At 47.1% G+C, this 20,981-nt stretch overlaps 1 protein-coding gene across 1 annotated transcript in view; it reads left to right on the top strand.

Annotated features, from left to right (window-relative positions):
- The window catches only part of Ltbp2 (latent transforming growth factor beta binding protein 2), a 102,899-nt gene that overhangs the window by 78,070 nt on the left and 3,848 nt on the right, over positions 1-20,981 (top strand). Inside the window, exons 23-38 of the mRNA XM_013013523.1 lie at positions 3,762-3,881; positions 11,713-11,832; positions 12,841-12,963; positions 13,193-13,318; positions 13,713-13,838; positions 14,848-14,970; positions 15,051-15,176; positions 15,597-15,719; positions 16,815-16,946; positions 17,218-17,343; positions 17,938-18,081; positions 18,910-19,101; positions 19,359-19,442; positions 20,123-20,251; positions 20,549-20,686; positions 20,766-20,933. Coding sequence (XP_012868977.1) covers positions 3,762-3,881; positions 11,713-11,832; positions 12,841-12,963; positions 13,193-13,318; positions 13,713-13,838; positions 14,848-14,970; positions 15,051-15,176; positions 15,597-15,719; positions 16,815-16,946; positions 17,218-17,343; positions 17,938-18,081; positions 18,910-19,101; positions 19,359-19,442; positions 20,123-20,251; positions 20,549-20,686; positions 20,766-20,933 — 2,100 coding nt within the window. The remainder of the gene's footprint in view (positions 1-3,761; positions 3,882-11,712; positions 11,833-12,840; positions 12,964-13,192; positions 13,319-13,712; positions 13,839-14,847; positions 14,971-15,050; positions 15,177-15,596; positions 15,720-16,814; positions 16,947-17,217; positions 17,344-17,937; positions 18,082-18,909; positions 19,102-19,358; positions 19,443-20,122; positions 20,252-20,548; positions 20,687-20,765; positions 20,934-20,981) is intronic.

Here is a 20,981-nt window from a genome sequence, read left to right on the forward strand (position 1 = left end):
CCTTAAGCACTTTATTATATAAACTTTATCCATTCAGTCCTTATCCTCACTTATAGTTTAGTATATTGAGGCCCAGAGAAGGAAATTGAAATATTCAGGGCCTCCCACCTTGTAGAACTAGAAATAGAACGAAGTCATTCTAGCTCCAAAGAATGATTTACTTTCACAAAGTCATACCCTTCCACAAAGTCAGACCACCATGGAGCATGAAAAGGAATGGAGGAAGCAGAAGGTATTCCAGGAAAAGGGAGCCATTTTTGCAATAACTGGAGTTGTGAACAGGCCTGGTAAGCCCTGGCAATAACGGCGAAGTCAGTGTGAATGAACTGTGAGGTCCATGGAGGAAATAACAGCACTTGTGGCCAGTTTGGGAAGTGCTTTGAGTGCAAGGCTGAAGTACTTGGAGATCATTCTGGGACAGTGGCAGCAGGCAGACTCTGTAAGGGGCAGTGATTTGGTCAGCTGGCTGTCAGGGAGGTGAGTTGGGCAGCAGTACTCAGAACAAGTTGGCAGACCAGGGGAAAGGCAAGAGATGGTGGGCTTCTCCAGGGTTCTGCAGCCTGGACAGAAGTATTTCGGCCCAAAGTATTGCTGGTTGCAAACCCAGGCTAGGAAGCTGGCCTGGAATAAGCCGTAGTTACTACTAGGAATGGTATTGTCAGGATTGGCCCAGACAAGTTTGGCTCTGTGCCAACCTGGGTGTCCAGATGTCTTTGCCAGCCTCAACAGCTGTGGAAAAGGGAAGAGCTTGAGGTCAGCTGCAGTGCTTCTCCCAATGGGGCTTGGCTGCCACTTGAAGAGTCTTTATCCAGCACAGCATCAGCTTCCTAAATCTCAATAGTCTCAAAAAGTGAGCTCATTATTCCATTGATTTAATTTAGTAGTGATTTATATGAATTAATTATACACAATTATTAATTTATGTAATTACTAGACAAATTTAATATAGGCAGTATAAACTATTGAAATATCAAGTGCTTAAATGTTATTTTAAGTTATTAAGTTGTTAAGTAACTTAAACAGCTAAGCTACTTTACTATTTTACATTACTAATAAGTTTTAGCATTTCTTACATGTTGGATTTCACATTTCCTCATCTTTAAATTGTTTCTGTCTTGTTCAGTTTTCTGAGGGTGTTCATTTCTTCTTATGCCTTTTTTTAAAGTACCTTGTAAATTCTATTGACTCTTCCCATTTTGTTCTATATTCATTGACTTTATTCTCATGCCCTTCTTTGATCAAAAATCCTTAATTTTGGGGATTGGGAAGGTGGCTCAGTGGTAGAGTGCTTGCCTTGTATGCATGAGGCCCTGGGTTCAATTCCTTAGAACCACATAAGCAGAAAAAGCCAGAAATGATGCTATGGCTCAAGTGTAGAGCATTAGCCTTTAGCTAAAGAGCTGAGGGACAGCTCCCAGGCCCAGAGTTCAGGCCCCATGACTGGCCAAAAAAAAAAAAATCCTTAATTTTGAGGCTAGGAAATTTACCTTTTTGTCTTAGTTTTGTAGATTTTTTTTGTCAGTTTTGGGGCTTGAACTCTGGGCCTGGATGCTGTCCCTGAGCTCTTCAGCTCAAGGCTAGCTCTCTACCACTTGAGCCACAGCGCCACATCCGGTTTTCTGAGTGTTTTATTGGAGATAAGAGTCTCATGGGGGCTGGGAAGGTGGTTCAGTGGTAGAGCACTTGCCTTGAATGCATGAGGCCCTGGGTTCGATTCTTCAGCACCACATAAACAAAAAGAAAAAAGCTGGAAGTGGCGCTGTGGCTCAAGTGGTAGAGCGTTAGCCTTGAGCTGAAGAGCTGAGGGACAGCGCCCAGGCCCAGAGTTCAGGCCCCATGACCAGACCCCCCCCCCCAATAAAAAGAGAGTCTCATGGACTTTTCCTGCCCTGCTGGCTTTGAACCACGATCCTCAGATCTCAGCCTTCTGAGTAGCTAGGATTACAGGCATGAGCCACCGGCACCCTGCTGTTTGGGGGATTTTACTTCAGAAATCATTCCCTTCCCTTGAGTCACAAAAATATTCACCTACTTTCTCTTGCTATGTCTTTACCTTTTAAGGGATGTGGTAATCCATCTGGGATCCATCTTTACATGGATATTAATAACCTGGGGGGGTCCCATTTCCATTTTCCTTTGTAGAGTCAGTTTTGCCAGCACCATCTATCAGAAAGCAGTACTGGATCCACTCATTTAGAGGTTCTATATCAGGTTCCCACTTATGGTAGACATCTGTGAGCTCTCTTTTCCCTTCCATTGGCATTAGAACTTCTCAAAGTGAAGATAACTAATTTCTTAAATGTCTGGAGAGTTGTTGCAGTGTAGGTAACGTGGACCTACCCTGTGCTGAGTGAGGGTCAGGATCTCCAGCCAGGTGCATGTGACACCTGTGCAAGCAACTCCACTGAACTGGAGTTTTAGGAAGGATTGTTTAGGTGGAAACTCTGCCCATACACAAATATTTATCACCCAGCTCCTTCAGTAAGCACTTATTGGGGTCTGTGCTGAGGAGACACTGAGACAGAAGGGTAGGTTCCCAGGTTAGGGAGAAGTAAGCGAGTCAGTGAACAATCATGTTTAGGACTGGGTCTGAAAGGAACCCTAGGGACTATATGAGCTGCAAGGAAGAGCTCAGAAGATGGTCAAGCTGATGTATAGAAGGCATTCCAGGCCAGAGCATAGCACAGGCAGAGGCTTAGAGGCAGGTCCTCTGTGACCAAAGCTAGGAGATATATGGGAGGCAGGAAACAAGGTAAGCAAGGTGGACAGGAGCCAGGTCATGAAAAATCTTACCTGCCAGACTGAGGAGCTTGGATTCTGCAGGGTCAGTTTAATGCCAGAATAATAATAGCTCACATTTCTTCATTGCTTACTACTACCAGGCAGGCACTGTGCTAAGAGCTCCCAATCTGTATATGGACTCTGTAGAGTGAATCAGTACTGGAAAGAGGCCAAGATGAGGCCTCCATGAATTTGATGGTGGAGGTATGAAATGGGGAAGTGGCCACAAGGACCTAGAGCTCCTGCTTGAAATTGTAGTAGAAATCTGCTAGCTATCAACGTAAGGGAAGACATGTTCAGCAGAGATGTGTGTGAACAAACACTTGGAAGTTATACCAATGGAAGACTGCTGTAGCTAAGGTTATATTGCGGCCAGTGCAAATTAGCAATGTGGCCAAGCCTAGACCAGGCTTGTGTACCAGGCTGCAGGTAGAACTTAAAGGCATTAATGAGCCCTGGCTGAAGCCTGAGCAGAGCAGTGTGACCAAGGCTGGGCTTCAGAGCCATTGTAGGGTACCAGTGTGCTTTGGACAATGACATAAAGCACACTTACAGATCTCTGGCTATTGATCTGTCTTTGGATGTTTGATTTTTACCAGCTTCTAAGGAGATCCTTATATGAACCCTAGGAGTAACCCAAAGTCTGCAATAGTTGGGAGGAGAAGTGGGTAGAGACAGTGTTGGCCTTCTCAGATAATGTCATATGGACTGCCGCCTGTCTATATGACCAGCCTTCACATCCAGGTGAGGAGTTAGCTATAGAGACTGCCTTGGACCCCCTGGAAGAAAAGGACTCAGGGATAAACAAGACCTGATGAGTCTCAGACTTGGCCTAGGAACCTTTCTAGCCTGTCAGGACTGTAGTAAGTCTTCCTTACGTGGGTCTTAGCACTAGGTCCTTGTTCTTGGCTTCTGGAAAAGATGCATTAGAACCTCCCTCAGGATGGAATTTCACTCAGGACTGTCCTGTGTGTTCCCAGATATAGATGAGTGTGAGCAGCCAGACATGTGCAGTGGAGGGCGATGCAGCAACACCGAGGGCTCATACCACTGCGAGTGTGATCAGGGCTACATCATGGTCAGGAAAGGACACTGCCAAGGTAAGGAGTGGGGATAAGGAGCTAGCCAGCCACCCCACACACTGCCCACTACCAGCTTCCCTTCTGGCTTGTCCCCACTGAGTCCCTTGATGCTGAGCCCACTCCCAAGGCCAGAGACATGACTTCAAACTCCTGAGCATTTCCTTCTTCTTGGTGATAATTTGACATCCTGTCTTACCCTTTTATCACGGAATTCCAATCTACAGGATACTCTAAAAACATTTCTTCAGATTACTTGTGCCCCTTCACTCTGAAAAATACCCTGTCCTTGTGTGGCATGGGAAGGAATCTTGAACAAAGCCTGGATTTTCTGCAGCCTCCAAGGTTTTCCTAGCCAGGACTTACCTGGTTGCAGAGGGTCCTAGAGGAAAGGAGTAAACTGTGTTCCTTTGTTTAGAAGTGTTCTTTCTTCCCAGTCTGACTGCTATGGAAGCAGGAGGCTTCCAGAGTCCCAGGAGGCCTTAGCAAAGGGGAAAGGTAGCTGCAGACATAGGAAAGACTCCTGTCTTCACTCTCAGTGTGTTACCTTCCCTCAATGCTTCCATCTTGGTGGCCCCCAACCTTTAAAACTTAGGGTTATAGGGGCTGGGAAAGTGGCTTAGTGGTAAAGTGCTTGCCTTGCATGCATGAGGCCCTGGGTTCAATTCCTCAGCACCACATAAGCAGAAAAAGCCAGAAGTGGTGCTGGGCTTAAGTGGTAGAGCACTAGTCTTGAGCTGAAGAGCTGAGGGACAGCACCCAGGCCCAGAGTTCAGGCCCCACAACCGACCAAACAACAACTTAGGATTATAAATGACTAAAGCTAGAAGCCACTCCCCTCGTCATCAGGTCCTTAGAGACAAGGCGGCCTGGTCTTTTCTGAGGAAACTGCAGAATGAAGACCCCCCTCCCCCACCACTAGATAGGTGCCTACTATGTGCGTGCTTGCTATCCTGAATACTTCATGTAAGCAGTACCACAATATTACGGATTTGACATCAGAGTTTTTTTTTAACCTTCACATGGTCTATAAAGTTTGTGAATTCTATGAGCTTTGACAATATAGTTATTTTTTCCACATCAGGTGATGTTTATATTTCTTTCCTTTTGCTTAGTGTAAGCTGTTCCCTCTTTCCCTCTCATTCCTCCCTTCCCATCTCTGTCTTTGGATTGCTTAGTTCTTTTTCTTCTATGTCCAGTACAGCTGATGGGCCCCTTTGTTATGTGTTGTTCGGTTTTCCACTTATTCTGCATCCTCCTCTTGGCTTCCCTCCATTGCGTGCATATATATATATATATATATATATATATATACACACACATATATATATATATATATATATATATACCATATATATATATATATGTTCAAGAATATAGAGTCATTTAGCAATGATACGACAAAATGAGTGGCTGTCCTTTGTTTCTCAAGTCCTGTTTACTTTGTTATCTCCTTGCATTTTGGCTTTAGCATCCACATATCAGGAAGACCATATGGCGTTTGTCTCTTTGTTCTTGGCTTACCTCACTTAAAATAATTCGCTCTAGTTCCATCCATTTCCCTGAAATGTTCTTTCTAATGGCTGCATAATATTCCATTGTATATAGGTACCACAATTTTTGGATCCATTCATCTGTGGTGGGGCATCTGGGTTGTTTTCATATCCTGGCTATTGTGAACAGTGCTGCAATAAACATGGAGGTGCATGTGCCCTTGTATACTGGTTACTGTTGTTCAGGGTAGGTGCCTAGGAGTGGTATGGCTGAGTCATAGGAGAGATCTATATTTAGCTTTCTGAGGTACCTCCAGACTGCTTTCCAAAGTGGTTGTATTAGTGTACATTCCTACCAGCAGTGGAATAGGGTTTCTCTTTCTCCGCATCCCCTCCAGCATTTGTTGTCAGCTGAATTTAGGATGTGGGCCATTCTGACTGGGGTAACGTGGTATCTCAGTGTTGTTTTTATTTGCATTTCCTTTACAGTCAGGGAGGCTCAACATTTCCTCATATGTTTCTTTGCCATTTTTATCTCTTTTTCTGAGATGTCTTTATCTCCCTTGCCCATTTCATGATTGGTTTGTTAGATTTGTGAGGGGTTAGTTTCTTGAGTATATAATGGATATTAAACCCTTGTCTGATATATTGCTGGTAAACTTTTTCCCAATTAGTTGACCTTCTTTATAATTTGTTTGCTATTTCTTTATCTGTGCAGAAACTTTTTTTTGTTTTAAGGTAGTCCCATTTGTTGAGTCTCTCTCCAATTTGTTGTGACCCTGGGACTCTGTTCAGGAAGTTCCTGCCTGTGCCTATAAGTTCAAGTGTCTCTCCTACTCTGTCCTTCAGTAGTTTCAGAGTATCAGATTTGATGCTAAGGTCTTTAATCCATTTTGAGTTGATGTTGGTGCATGGTGACAGGCTAGGGTCCACTTTTAGTTTTCTGCATGTGGCCACCCAGTTTTCCCAGCACCAGTAGTTGAAGAGGCTATGATTCTTCCACTTTATGTCATTGGCTCCTTTATCAAATATCATCTGACTGTACGTATGTGGTTTTATTTCTGGGTCCTCTAATCTGTTCCATTGGTCTTTGGGTCTCTTCTTGTGCCAGTACCAAGCTGTCTTTGTTATATTTTGGCTCTATAGTAGAGGTTGAAATCCGGTATGATGATCCTTCCTGCATTCTTTCTTTTGCCTGGAATTGCTTTGGCTATTCTAGGTCTTTTGTTGTTCCATATGAATTTTTGGACTGTTTTCTCTATTTCAGTAAAGTATGTTGTTGGGATTTTTACGGGAATTGCATTGAATGTGTATATCGATTTTGACAGTATGGCCATTTTCACTATATTAATTCTTCCTATCCGGGAACATGGAAGGTCTTTCCATTTCCTGGTATCCTCTATGATTCCTTTTTTTAGGTTTTGAAAGTTTTCATGAAATAGACCCTTTATATCTTTGATTAGGTTAATTCCTAGATTTTTTTGAGGTTATTGTGAATGGGGTTGTTTCCTTGATTTCCCTTTCTGCTTGTACATTGTTGGTGTACAAAAAGGCGACTGATATTTGTGGGTTAATTTTATGTCCTGCTACTTTATCAAAGTGGTTTATAAGCCCTAGAGTTTGGGGATGGAGCTTTTGGGATCATTAAGACATAAAATCATGTAATCTGCAAAAAGAGACAGTTAAACTTCTTCCTCCCCTATGCGGATCCCTTTAATGTCTTTTTCATGCCTTATTGCTAAGGACTCCAGAACTACACTGAAGAGTAGAGAGAGAGGCCATCCTTACCTTGTTCCTATTTATAGGGGAATTGGTTGTAGTTTTTCTCCATTAAGTGTAATATTGGCTGTTAGTCTGTTGTATAAGGCTTTTATTGTTTTTTTTAAGGAATGTTCCTTCTATTCCTATTTTTTCCAGAGCTTTTAACATGAATGAGTGCTGTATTTTATCAAAAGCCTTTTCCACATCAATGGAGATAATCATGTGATTCTTGACCTTGGATCTGTTGATGTGATGTATTACATTTAGTGATTTACCTATATTAACTATCCCTGCATCTCTGGGATGAAGCCTACTTGGTCTTAGTGTATGATTTTTTTATGTGTTTCTGGATTTTGTTGGCTAGAATTTTATTGAGGAGCTTTGTATCTATGTTCATCAAAGAGATTGGTCTGTAGTTTTTTTTTTTTGTTGGGTCTTTGCCTGGTTTGGGGATGAGTGTGATATTGCTTCATAGAATGAGTTTAGGATTAGTCCCTCTGTTTCTGTTTCTCTGAAGAGCTTGAGGAGTGTGGGTATTAGTTCCTCTTTAAAGGTCTTGTAGAATTCCATAGTGAATCCATCTGGTCCTGGGCTTTTCCTTGTTGGAAGGCTTCTGATTGCTTCCTCTATCTCATTGTATGTTATTGTCATATTCAACTGATTTATTTCTTCTTGGTTCAGTTTGGTCAGAGTTTATTTTTTAAAGAAAATAAAATACCAGAACATTAAAAATGTCAGATTTATACTAACCTGCAAATGTTAAGGGCACAGGCTCTGGTGCAGACAGGCCTGGGTTTGGCTCTTGTCTCATGTCTGGAATTAGAAACCATCATGTGCCCATCTCAGAATCTTTAGTAAGGAGGACTGGATAAGTGAACCTATCCAAGGTGCTCAGTAATACCTCTGGATATAACTAAGAGGACACATCACTGTCAGAGAGCATTGTCCTTCCCCTGTACCCAGATTCCTACCACCCCCAGTGCCTGCCTCTGAATCTTTTCCATCCCATCTGAGGGAAGATTCTAGACATACATCTCATGTGGGAGGTCAGGCTGAGTTCCTAGCCCTGGCAGACACACCAAGACTGTTAAAAGAAAGAATGATGTCGTCTGCACACTTCTCCAGGTTTCCATCAGTAACCACAGACTCATCACCCAGGAGCCTAGTCAATTTCCTCTCCCTCTTTCTTCTTTCTCCAATGAAGAAACCACTCTCTCCGCTGAAACCTGAAGTCTCTGGTGAGAGGCTAAGTGGTCTGGATAGCATCCCATGTAGCAGTCTCAATGGCATTTCCGTCAGACCACGACTCTGGGTTCCCATAAACAAGGAGCAAATTCTGCACGTTGCCAGAGCCTTCAATGTCCCCACCCACACATACCCAAGGTCCCGCTGAGCTTCTGTCGGAACTTCTTAGCCACCCCCACCCCATGCTCTCACAAGGAACAGAGGAACATCTTCTCATTTAGAGCTAACTGACCCCTGACAGAGGAACTTCAGGGCATTCCCAGCAGAGGGATAATAGAATGGTAAGCTGAGCTGGTCATCTGTTTCCATGGAAACCTGGGGGTCTCTTCTGCAGCCTTAAACCAATAGGATGTTTGGAGAAGTTTTAGGCACATTTCCCCATTCTTTGGTGAGCAAACAGTTGCTGAGTGCCAGCTGTGTACTAGCCATGGGCTAGGAATCAGAAATAAATAGACCATTCCTGCCACCAACTATCATATTGAGACTAACCAAATAAACAATAGCCTTAGTTTAAAATTCAAACTCTCATCTAGGCACAGAATCTCCACCCAGATACTAATAACTTGGTAGAACAGCTTCAGGATATCTGGTAATGGAATCCTCTGTGTCTAGAATCTTTATCTGGCCCTTTGATAAGCTTGGCTTATGGCTAAATTATATCCAATCCTAAACAGGAAAGCCCTTCCCTAACAGATGGAGACTGAGAGGCTCCTCTGCTCTTCTGCTCTCTCTCCCTCACTTAGTGCCAGACCTGTCACTTACAATCATTGCTTCCTGGGCCTCTGGTCTAAAAGGGAAGCCAGCAGTGGTTTTCAAGTATAGACTAGATTATATTGTCTTAACAAATAACCCTAGCCTTAATGACAGACAAGACAGATAATTTTCCCAGTGCTAGTTGACTCGTAAGGGTCATCTGAGGGCTCTGCCCCATGTTTCTATAATCTAGAACTGTGCTAAAGAAATAGCCAGACTCTAGAGTATGGCTTGTCTCCATAGAAAAAAAGAAAAAGAAGAGTGCTGTAGAAGACTGCACGTAATTGAATGCTTCTATAAATTATATGCTCACAACTCCTTGGCCACCAAGTCTTACAGCCCCACCCAACCACATGGGACCAGGAGGCACAAGCCTGCCCTAGCTCAGAAATGGAGAACTTGAATTTTTGTTTGTTTGTTTTGGCCAGTCTTGGGGCTTGAACCCAGGGCCTGGGCACTGTCTCTGAGCTTCTTTTGCTCAAGGCTAGCACTCTAATACTTGAGCCATAGAACTCTTCTGGCTTTTTCTGTTTATGTGGTACTGAGAATCAAACTCAGGGCTTCATGTAGCTGGGCAAGCACTCTACCAGTAGGCCACATTCCCAGTCCAGGACTTGAATATTTTATAAAGAGCCTCAGTGAGTACCACATATCCTAAAGGCTCAGCATCTGGTACTGCATATACCACCTCCAGCTGATGTGCCTGGCACATTGTGGGTAGGACCAACCTTTTTTCTTAGCAAACCTAATCTTCCTACATTGCCTGATCCCTGTGAGAAAGGGGTTCAAAGATTGCTTGGAGTTTTGTTTCTTTTTTTCCCCACAATGGACTTGCTTCAGTTTCTATCCGTCCTCAAACCCTTGCACCCCTGAAGCAGGGATCAGTTATCATTCCCAGTGGCTTTTCCCATTCTCCTCCAGGTATCTTTGGGACCAGCAGGCCATAGTGCTGATGCTGTATTCTAAGTGGCCAAAACTGGAGATCCTCGATTCTTCATTCTCTTCATCTCTATCTCATTCTCTCTATCTTTCCTTTACAGAGACTTTTAGAATAGTTTGATCTTGCTGGGCACTGGTGGCTCATGCTTGTAATCCTAGCTACTAAGGAGGCTGAGATCTGAGGATCGCGGTTCAAAGCCAACCCAGGCAGGAAAGACTGTGAGACTCCTATCTCCAATAAACCACCAGAAAACTGGAAGTGGTGCTATAGCTCAAGTGGTAGCGTGCTTGCCTTGAACTGAAGAGCTGAGGGATAGCGCCCAGGCCCAGAGTTCAAGCCCCACTACTGACAAAAAAAAAAAAAAGAATAGTTTGATCTTGTGTCACCACAACCCAACTAGGGGAGGGGTGGTTGTTCTGTTTCCAGAGATAAGCCTTATGTTGTGTCCCCATTATTACCTAGAATCTTGCAAGTATCCTTGCAAAATATTCATCTAAATATGTCTTCCTCTCAGGGTCAAGCTCTGAGCTTGAGAAACCCCAGCCCTTTGGAACAGAGACTTTTGTTGTATCCTGACTTCTATAGACCAAACAAGCTCCGGAAGGACTCATTTTCACCCTCCATCTTAGGGTCCGTGTCCAGCTGTCCTGTGCCAGCTGCTGGTTTGGTCTCTTTACAGACTATTTGTCCATCCTTTTGCTTGTCTCCTGCATTTCCTCCATGGTGCTGAGTAGGTCTTCCTACTGGGCAGATTCTCTGAACCTGTATATGTTGGTGGACTTGCTCCAGAAGAATGACAGTTACCCATCTGGGAAGAATAAATCCTTCTGCTTTCTTTGCATCTTGGCTAATGACCAGAAGTCTTAACACTGAGGCAGAGGAATACAATGTTTTCCCCCACATTGACCAGGAGTTCAGCCCCTGAAGGATAACCTCCTTAACTAGTCCAGGCTGCCTATGTAACTTAGATGCTAGTCTCTCCAACATGTCAGATCATTAAAGAAGAACCCTGCACTCAGCTCTTGAGGCAAATAGTTTTTCCTTGCTTCACTCTCCCTCCTGAGGTCCCTCTTCATCTGTCTGTGTGGTTGAACCAGGCTCATGATGTGCCTATGCCTCTTGGCCAGAGGCAAGGTCTAACACTTCTCCAGTGTCAGCCTTGAGACAGATTTGTGTCAAAATTGGGAGCTCAGCCTTGGTCCTTGTTTCCTGGAGCAAGGGAATTTCATTTTGCCTCATAGTCCCTGGGTTATCTACTCTGTGGCGTAAGGCAACAGTCTACCTGGTTGCAGTACCAAGCACATCCAATCCCAGTAATGATCACAATTTATAAAGGATTAGGCATTTACCAAGGGAACTGCAAAGGCCTAGCCCAAACAGTCCAGCTCACCAAACAGAACTCTGACCTCCCACCGCTAACCACAGCCTACCATAGCCAACCAGGGAGTCAACTGGACTCGTTTTGAAGTTCTTCCATTTGGGAGGCAAAGTTGGGAACAGAGAGAAACTCTCATTTTCCCCTAGATTTTTGTTTATGATAAAACTGACATTTCTTCCCAACCCTCACCCTAAGGGCAGGGTCAAGAATTTGCTATGTCATAGAGCTACAGATGGTCTGTGGTTCCCAGGGATGACTGAAGGAGAGATTGTTGTTTTACAGATATCAATGAATGCCGTCACCCTGGCACCTGCCCTGAAGGGAGATGCGTCAACTCCCCTGGCTCCTACACTTGTCTGGCCTGTGAAGATGGCTACAGGGGCCAGAATGGAAACTGTATAGGTGAGGGCTGCTTGCCAAGGCACTGAGCGGGCTATTTGGCCTTGGGGCTGCTGGCTGAGCCCACACACAGAGACAGAAGTGGGCAGAGGGAAGTGGCTTGCAGGCTATTGTCCTCTGGATCCAGCTGGTTCCCAAATGACACTGGGTATGACATGGGTGTGGTTCAGTTATGGGGCTCTGCCCTCTGAATCAGCCAGGGTGGGGGCATTCTGTAACTACAGCCCAAGTTTCCAGAGGCTTCAGTGGCTGGCTCTTGTGGAGTTGGGGTAAGCTTCAGGTCTTAAGCAGAGGCAGAGTGGTGGTGAGAGTTGGCAGCCAGGCCTTCTGCTCTTCTGTAGAACAGCACTGTCTAAACAGCACCACTCGCTGAACAGTAGTTGTGTTTCTCACTCCAGAGAGGGCTGAGGGTCAGCAGAAGGAGGAGCACTCCTTCCCCTCAGCCCCCGCAGGAAGAAGGGCCAGGGATTCAGATGCCAGGAGGGGCTGTGATTTGAATAGATGCTTTGAGAGTCTGGAGAGGGCAGATGGTTCCCAGGCCCTTGAGATTGCCACAGCCACCCATGCATGGCCTGACCTCTCTCTGCACTGTGTGCTCACCTATTGAAGCTGGTTGTTGGGCTGGAAACATGTTTGGTGGCAGGTAGGAGACTAGAATCAGACCCACAATGAGGGGATACAAGGCTCTTAGACATCTTGTTCCAAGTACCTTTGGATGGACTAAACCAGTCCTAAGACTGAAGGACCTGCACTACCCCCACCCCACCCCTACCAACCACCACCTCATTTTTTTAAAGGATATATACAGGGTGCCCTGTATTACTACTGGGGCTGAGGAGAGCTCATGAGGGAAGGATCTTGTCCTATCTGAGTGGAATGGGAGAACATGACTCATGTCCTCCCCAGAGTGAGCTACAGCCCTTCCCCAGCCTCCGCATTGATGCGCTAAGCCTGCCATGAAGGGCTGCATGAAGGAAAGGGGGCCAGAGCATACTGGACTTCTCTTTACAGATGTGAACGAGTGTCTGACCCCTGGGGTCTGTGCCCATGGAAGGTGCATCAACCTGGAAGGTTCCTTTAGATGTTCTTGTGAGCTGGGCTATGAGATCACTCCAGATGAGAAGGGCTGCCAAGGTACAAAAATGCTGAAGCAGCCTTCCACCACAGGCCAGGCCAGTCTATGGCTCCTTCCCCTCTTCACACAACCCACATCCCATCCTGGTCACGTATCCCTCCCCATGCTGACTCAGCACACCCCTACCAAGACTTCCTGCTTCCTGCTCCTTGTTCACCTGTCAGTCTCCCACTATTCTGCCATGCCTGCCTGGCAGAATCCTACACAGAGCTCAATGACTGGTTTCAGATGTGGATGAATGTGCCAGCCGGACCTCGTGTCCCACGGGCCTCTGCCTCAACACAGAAGGGTCCTTTACCTGCTCGGCCTGTGAGAGTGGGTACTGGATAAATGAAGATGGCACTGCCTGTGAAGGTAACCTCAGGGAGCAGTGGAAGAGGGGACAGAATACAGACATTCTGGGCTCCCAAAGAAGATCAGTTTGTCCCCCAGCCTTGGGCTACTCCCAAGGGGCTCCAGGATGCACTACAGGGCCCTAGAGGAGAGTTTCTGTTGCCATAATCTCCAAACTCAGAATTAAGGACAGGAAGAACAGGCGGTCCCAGAGTCAGGAGGGGAACTGAGGATAGAGGTACCCAGCGAGTTTTCTAGGAAGGAGTTGTGTACATAGAAGACCCATAGCCAGAATCTACCCCTCCTATGGGCTCAGGGTGTCACCAAAACTCAGATGGGGGGCTAGGGGTATTGTGAGGCCCTCTTTAGGTGGGGTAGCCGTCCCAGGTCCCTGGCCATGTCTCCGTCTGCCCAGACCTGGATGAGTGCGCCTTCCCTGGAGTCTGTCCCACAGGAGTGTGCGCTAACACCGTCGGCTCCTTCTCCTGCAAGGACTGTGACCGGGGCTACCGGCCCAGCCCCCTGAGCCACACCTGTGAAGGTGAGAGCATTCCCTGGCGTGAGGGAGCATGAGGGAACAAGAACTCCTCTACTACGGCAAGCTAGCTGGGGACACCCATTCTCACCCTTCCGGAACCAAAGTCAGAAAGGCAACTAAAGACCTGGTGGGGTAGAGGACAATGAACTTCTGGGTCATGGACTGCAATGTACATTTGGACTGTTTAGCATGTGGCTTCCTGGAACACTTCTTGTACACTCATGGTATGGACTCTGGAGGGGCCTTAGAATCTATTATTACAAGCGTGTTTCACAAGAATAGCCCTGGAGCTAGGTGCTGGTGTCTGTAATCCTGGCTACTTAGGAAGCTGAGATCGGAGGATTGTAGTTCAAAGCCAGTCCAGGCAGAAAAGTCTGAGACTCTTATCTCCAATTAACCACCAGAAAAGCAGTAGTAGAGCTGTGGCTCAAAGTGATAGAGTGCTAGCCTCAAGCAAAAGAGCTCAGAGACTGTGCACAGGCCCCTATACAACTGACGACGACGATGATGATGATGATGATGATGATGATGATGACATCGATAGTAGTAGTAGTAGTAGTAGTAGTAGTAGTAGTAGTAGTAGTCCTGGAACAATTCTAACCTATACCAGAACACCTGTAGGCAGCTCTCTCAGTCAAGTCTCAGCTGGACATGGTGGTTTATGCCTGCAGTCCCAGCAGGCAGGAGGCTGAGACAGGAGGATGGTGCCTTGGAGCCCAGACTGGGCTACATAATAAGACAAGTGTTACAAAACAAAAGAGCTTTTGTTACCATCTCAGGCTCACTGTATCTCCTTCCTTGGTTTCTTTCCCAATTCTGTTATATTGGAGCCCTTCCAGCCAGAATAGAGACACAGAGCTCTAGCTATAGACCAGGGCTGCTGGGTGGTGCAGGCCACTGGAGAACAGGGAAAAGTGGATGGATCCATCATCATCCTGCTCCCTGGATCTCCCGTGGTTCTGTCCTTGGAGGCACCTCCATTAGCTGCCTCCCTCCTTCTGTGGCCCTGCAGATGTGGACGAGTGTAAAGATACCCTGAGCACCTGTCTGGGAGGCGAATGCAAGAACACGCCAGGCTCCTACCAGTGCCTCTGTCCCTCAGGCTTCCGTCTGGCCAATGGCACCATATGTGAGGGTGAGTGGCCCAAGTCTCCCCACCGGGGCTCCGGGGAGGTGGGGACACCCAGGAGACACTCTGCTCTCTTGTCCCTGCAGATGTGGATGAGTGTGTGGGGGAGGAGTACTGTGCCCCTCATGGAGAATGCCTCAACAGCCACGGCTCCTTCTTCTGTCTCTGTGCACCTGGCTTCGCCAGTGCAGAGCAGGGCACCAGCTGCCAGGGTGAGTGGCCAGCGTGGCTATGTCTAGGAGTCAAAAGCAGAACACTAGAGGAGGCTATGTCTACACTAGACTTCCTTTTTATGCCAGTGCTGACATTAAACAAAATGTTTATGGCACCACTAGAGATAAGAAGATGGGAGGGCAGGAGCAACTTGAGGGAGTCTCAGAGAAGCTCAGAGCCTTTCGTCAGGGCCTGAGATGTCTGTGCAGGACACATCCTCTCCACGCCCTCTCAAGGTCACCCTTGTCCCCCCCTCTGGTTTCCAGCTGGACTCTACCTTCAGATTATACCACCCTTTCCTACTCTAAGTCCTCCTCTCTGGCCTCCTTTGGGCCACTTGGGTTTCAGAGGAAACTGCACAGGACTCTGACAGGGAAGGAACCCAGCGCTGGGTGTGCTAACAAGCATCTCTGTCCTAGATGTGGATGAGTGTGCAGCCACAGACCCATGTCTGGGAGGAGACTGTGTCAACACTGAGGGCTCCTTCAACTGTATGTGTCAGACTGGCTTCCAGCTCTCCCCAGAAAGTGGGGAGTGTGTCGGTAAGCCTTCCGGGGGGAGTACAGGGCTCTGCCCATATCTGTCCACTTCCACCTCTGTCTAGCCTCAGCTCCCTAAAATGAGGAACTGTAGCTTCCTGGGAAACATAGATTAATCATCCAAAGGACAGACAATATATTCATTGAGCCTCTGCTGGCTCAGGGACCATCTAAGGCTGACAAAATAAAGACAACTTTCTGGGGCTGGGAAGGTGGCTCAGTGGTAGAGCGCTTGCCTTGCATGCATGAGGCCCTGGGTTCAATTCCGCAGCACCACATAAACAAGAAGAAAAAAGCCGGAAGTGGCGCTGTGGCTCAAGTGGTAGAGCTCTAGCCTTGAGCTGAAGAGCTGAGGGACAGCGCCCAGGCCCAGAGCTCAGGCCCCACGACCAGACCAAAAAAAAAAAAAAGACAACTTTCTGTACAAGCACAACACACAATCTAGTTTTGAAGGCCAAATTGACTCTCTATATATTAAACATTGTGTATGGTCATTGTCTTTTGTATGTGTGTGTGCTTGAACTCAGGGCCTGGGCACTATCCCTTAGTTGTTGTTTTTTTCTTTTAAGTCTGATGCTGTATAACTAGAGCCACCGCTCTACTCCTGGGTTTTCAGTGGTTAATTAGAGATAAGAGTCTGATAGACTTTGAACTATACTCAGTTTCTTGCTAGGAGTATAGGCTTGAGCTACTGGTGCCCAGCTACATTCAATGCCTTTTTTTCTGGGACAGAGAGTTATAGACAATCTTCAAACTGATTACAGAAGACAGGTTTGCAGACAGCTTCCTGAAGGCTACCATTATAAACTCATTTCATATAAAGAAAAAGTCGTCTGCTGCTGAGAACAGGCATAGTTCCCACCGTGGGGCTAAGAGCTCAGTGTTTCCTAAATAATACACAGTTCCCTTGCTAGACACTCAGCACCACTGGGTCTGAGGAAACTACCCTGAATTGGTGTGCTTGGATAGAACTGAGTGCAGTAATTTGGAACGAAAGATCCCAGAAGTTGTTAGACATGACCTTATAATGACAGCAAGACAGGGCTAGAATAGTGACCTAACCACATCTGTCTCCTCTGTCTCCTCCCCTGGGGACAGATATTGATGAGTGTGGGGACTACAGAAACCCAGTGTGTGGGGCCTGGCAGTGTGAGAACAGCCCTGGCTCCTATCGCTGTGTTCTGAGCTGCCAACCTGGCTTTTACATGGCCCCAACTGGAGACTGCATTGGTGAGTAGAAGGGAGACGGGTGGAGGAAGAGCTGGGGACATCTGTTTTTCCCCTGGATTGAGCTAGAAATGGTTTTCTTCTGAGGACATTGTTTGTGTAATTGTTTGAAGTTTGTATATTTTCCATACAGCAGAGCTTTAGAAAAGTTGAAGAGGAATATAACTATTTGAACATTCTTGTCCTGGGTTGAAGTTGCTTTTTACTGATTGTGATGTTAACAAACCAGTATTTCCAGCAAGTAGGGAGATCATATACACTCTCTTCCCCACAGACATAGACGAATGTGCCAACGACACTGTGTGTGGGAGCCACGGCTTCTGTGACAACACGGATGGCTCCTTCCGCTGCCTCTGTGATCAGGGCTTTGAGACATCACCATCAGGCTTGGTCTGTGTTGGTAAGAAGTCTGTGGGCCACCCATGATCTGGGCCAAGGACCGCCCCTGGGATCCTCTTGCCTCCTCAGATCCTGACTTTCCTGGATGGAAATCCTGTGGCCCTCTTTCCAAAATATTCCTAGTCATGTGGTTCCAAGATAGCTCCCCCCAAAGGTGGGTAAGGAAGCTTTAAGGAAGAGAGAGATTTCAACTCTCCATCCAACTTGCATCTCTCTCTGCTGGCTGATAGAGTCATGGCAAAGTCCCACCAGCAGAGGGAGCAAGTACATGAAGGAAAGCACCTCTTTCTACACCCCCACTGCACCCGATATGCAACAACAGCTCAGGGCTCTAGAGGCCCAATGTTTGGAGAATGTGCCTAGAGGGAGGGACTCCTCTTTGTCTACTTTCATGACCTTTTCTGCAGCTCCTCTCTTCTTTCCACAATCTTCTGTCCATTTTTTTTCCTGCTAAATCAAACCCACTTTTGCTTTTTCTACCAAGGCCTGGCATGGTTCTCTTGGCGCAGGAGGACCTGCCTGGCTAGGCTGGGGTTAGGGGCAGGGGATTTGGCCTCCTCTTTTCTGTTCACAAGCCTGTCCTCACTCCTGGCAGATGTGAACGAGTGTGAGCTCATGCTGGCTGTGTGTGGGGCTGCGCTCTGTGAGAATGTGGAGGGCTCCTTCCTGTGCCTCTGCACCAGTGACCTAGAGGAGTATGACGCACAAGAGGGGCACTGTCGTCCTCGGGGTGCTGGAGGTGAGACCTGAGAAACTCCTACAACCCCTTCCCTATCTGATGATTCTAAGGCTTACAAAAGGCATCCTCCCCTCTACCACTACATCTGAGAGTTGACTGGGCCAGGAACTAGATTCAGGTTAGGAAAGGAACGTGGAGGGCGGAGGAGGCTGAGCCAGTGGGTCTGCATCAGGCCAGGCTGTGTCCAAGCTGCAGGGCTATGATGGCCTAGAGAGGCCCAGGGAGCTCTAATGCTGACTTAGAGTGGCCCCAGAGACCTCAGACTGAGTCTTAGAGGACAACTAAATCCATCTGAGTCCTAGTTAAGTTTTCAGGGTAAGGGAGGACTTGTATCTGTTCTAAGCTAGATTCTCCCCTTCCCATCTCCCATTCTGCCCCAGAGATGTAGGCTCAGTCTCTCACCCCAGGCTTGACTGGGACTCAGCTGCTTCACTGACTTGTGAAGAAAATAAGGGGAGGACCCTGCAAGGAACAAGGAAGGGGGGGTAGGGGTCTCAGTGAAGCAGAGGGATGCCTATATCGCCCATTAGGAGTGAGGACAGCCCACAGGAGAAGAAGGAAGGAGGCATACTAGGGAAGAAAGGGGTTTGGCATCAGAGGCATAGGGGTTAATAGCATCTCCAGAGTCAATTTCTCCATTTGTAGAAGGGAAATGATAATAGCACTCACTTGTAGAGATGCTGAGAATTCCAAGAGAGATGACACAGGAGGCAGCATTTTCCACACTGCTATCCTACAATAAATGTTAAAGTTAAACGATAAAGTCAAGAGCTGGGTGCCTCTAAGGGCCATAAACAGACGGTAATAAGGAGCATCTATCATATACAGCTCAGAGCATCCCTGAGGCCCCAACAGGAGACCACATGCCAGGCCCCATCCGCATGGAATGCTATTCTGGGCACAATGGCGATCCACCCTGCTCCAGCATCCTGGGCCAGAACTCCACGCAAGCTGAGTGCTGCTGCACTCAGGGTGCCAGGTGGGGAGATGCCTGTGATCTTTGCCCATCTGAGGACTCAGGTAAGGCCTCAAGGGCCCCAGATCCTGTTAAGAGTCAGCTCTGCAATGGGACAATTTTAAAAGGTGGGAGGAGTCAGGCATGGTAGTGCATGCCTGTAATTTTAGAACTTGGGCGGCAGAGGCATGAGGATTGAAAGTTCAAGGCCCAGCCTGGGCTATATAGTGAGACACTCTCAAAAAATAAAATAAAGTAAGAAAGCAAAGAATGGGAGAAAGCACAGCCTTCCCTGTCTGAGCTAGGATGCCTTCCTATGCAGTTGAATTCAGTGAACTCTGCCCCAGTGGTAAAGGCTACATTCCTGTGGAAGGAGCTTGGACATTTGGACAGACCATGTATACAGGTAACCTTGTTGACATCCTCCTCCCCAAACTCCATTTGCCAGAGTGGGCTGTGGACAAGACCTCCAGCGGGTCCTTAGAAGCTCTGAATCCAGCCCTGATTCCCCAAATGGCTTCTATCTTTTTACCCCAGAGGTGACTCCTGCAGAGTTTTAGCTGGAGTTGCTAGAACTTCTGGAGTGTCCCATAGTCCATTCCCTATCCCCTCAGGGTACACACTAATATGATACCTTCACTCCCCAACATGTGGGCACATGGACAGAGTGAGGGTACTATAGCGCAGAGGCCAGGTACTGCACTTATTTCCTTGGTGTCATTTACCAAATCATTAACTTTGGGAGGCCCATGTTCCTAATTAGGGCATTTCAGGTACTGAGTCTCTCAGTGCCTTATTCCTGAAGCTAGTCCCAGAAGTAGCTTTTCTTGAACACTTTTGTATGTACTAAGCACTATTTTTACCACCTTATACCTATTAGTGCCTCTTAATCTCAGGATAACTTGAAGATGTTAAGTGGTATTATCTACATTTTTTGAGATAGGAAACTAAGGCAAGGTGAACCTAAGCAACTTGTTTCAAGTTATCTAACACATAAGCCAGTCATGTTTGAGAGTCCTGGTCCTATGTCCTTCCTTTCTCCTGCTTCTTCCCTCTTTCTCCTCACCTCATTCTGTCCTTCCGCAGATGCCGATGAGTGTGTGCTGTTTGGGCCTGCTCTCTGCCAGAATGGCCGGTGCCTCAACACAGTGCCTGGCTACATCTGCCTGTGTAATCCTGGTTACCACTACGATGCCTCCCATAGACAGTGCCAGGGTGAGGACACACAAAACCTCTCCTACTCCCAGCCTTGCCAGCCAGTCTCACTCTTTCTGGGAATCTCCCTTTCTGGGGAAGATGCCCGCTGCAACAGACAGGTCTGAGGTGAGGGAAGCCCTGGTTATCCCCAAGAGGAGTCTTCCAGGATGGGCTAAATTGGGGAGGGGAAATCTTCATGATCACTCATAGGTTCAGAGTCTATTTCCATGGCGCCATTTACCAAGCCAAAACCTTCCAAGAATACCATCTGTGGAAGGCTACATAGGCCCTAAGCCACCCTTCCTGCCACCACAGATCACAATGAGTGTCAGGACATGGCCTGTGAGAACGGTGAGTGCATGAATACAGAGGGTTCCTTCCACTGCTTCTGTAGTCCGCCCCTCACTCTGGACCTCAGTGGACAGCGCTGTGTGAACACCACCAGCAGCACAGGTGAGTGGCCTAAGGCCAAAGCAGCAGAGGGTGTGGGCCTAGGCTAGGGCTCATATTCTGTCTGGCTTGTGACCACTAGAGGACCTCCCAGACCATGACATCCACATGGACATCTGCTGGAAGCAAGTCACCAATGATGTGTGCAGCCAGCCCCTGCGTGGGCACCGTACCACCTACACAGAATGCTGTTGCCAGGATGGCGAGGCCTGGAGCCAGCAGTGTGCCTTGTGCCCCCCCAGGAGCTCCGGTGAGGCACATCTGAAGGGCGGGGCCTGAATCCAGAAAGGGAGGTATC

The sequence above is a fragment of the Dipodomys ordii genome, unplaced genomic scaffold (genome assembly GCF_000151885.1).
Source record: "Dipodomys ordii isolate 6190 unplaced genomic scaffold, Dord_2.0 Scaffold2, whole genome shotgun sequence".
NCBI classification, from domain to species: Eukaryota; Metazoa; Chordata; class Mammalia; order Rodentia; family Heteromyidae; genus Dipodomys; species Dipodomys ordii.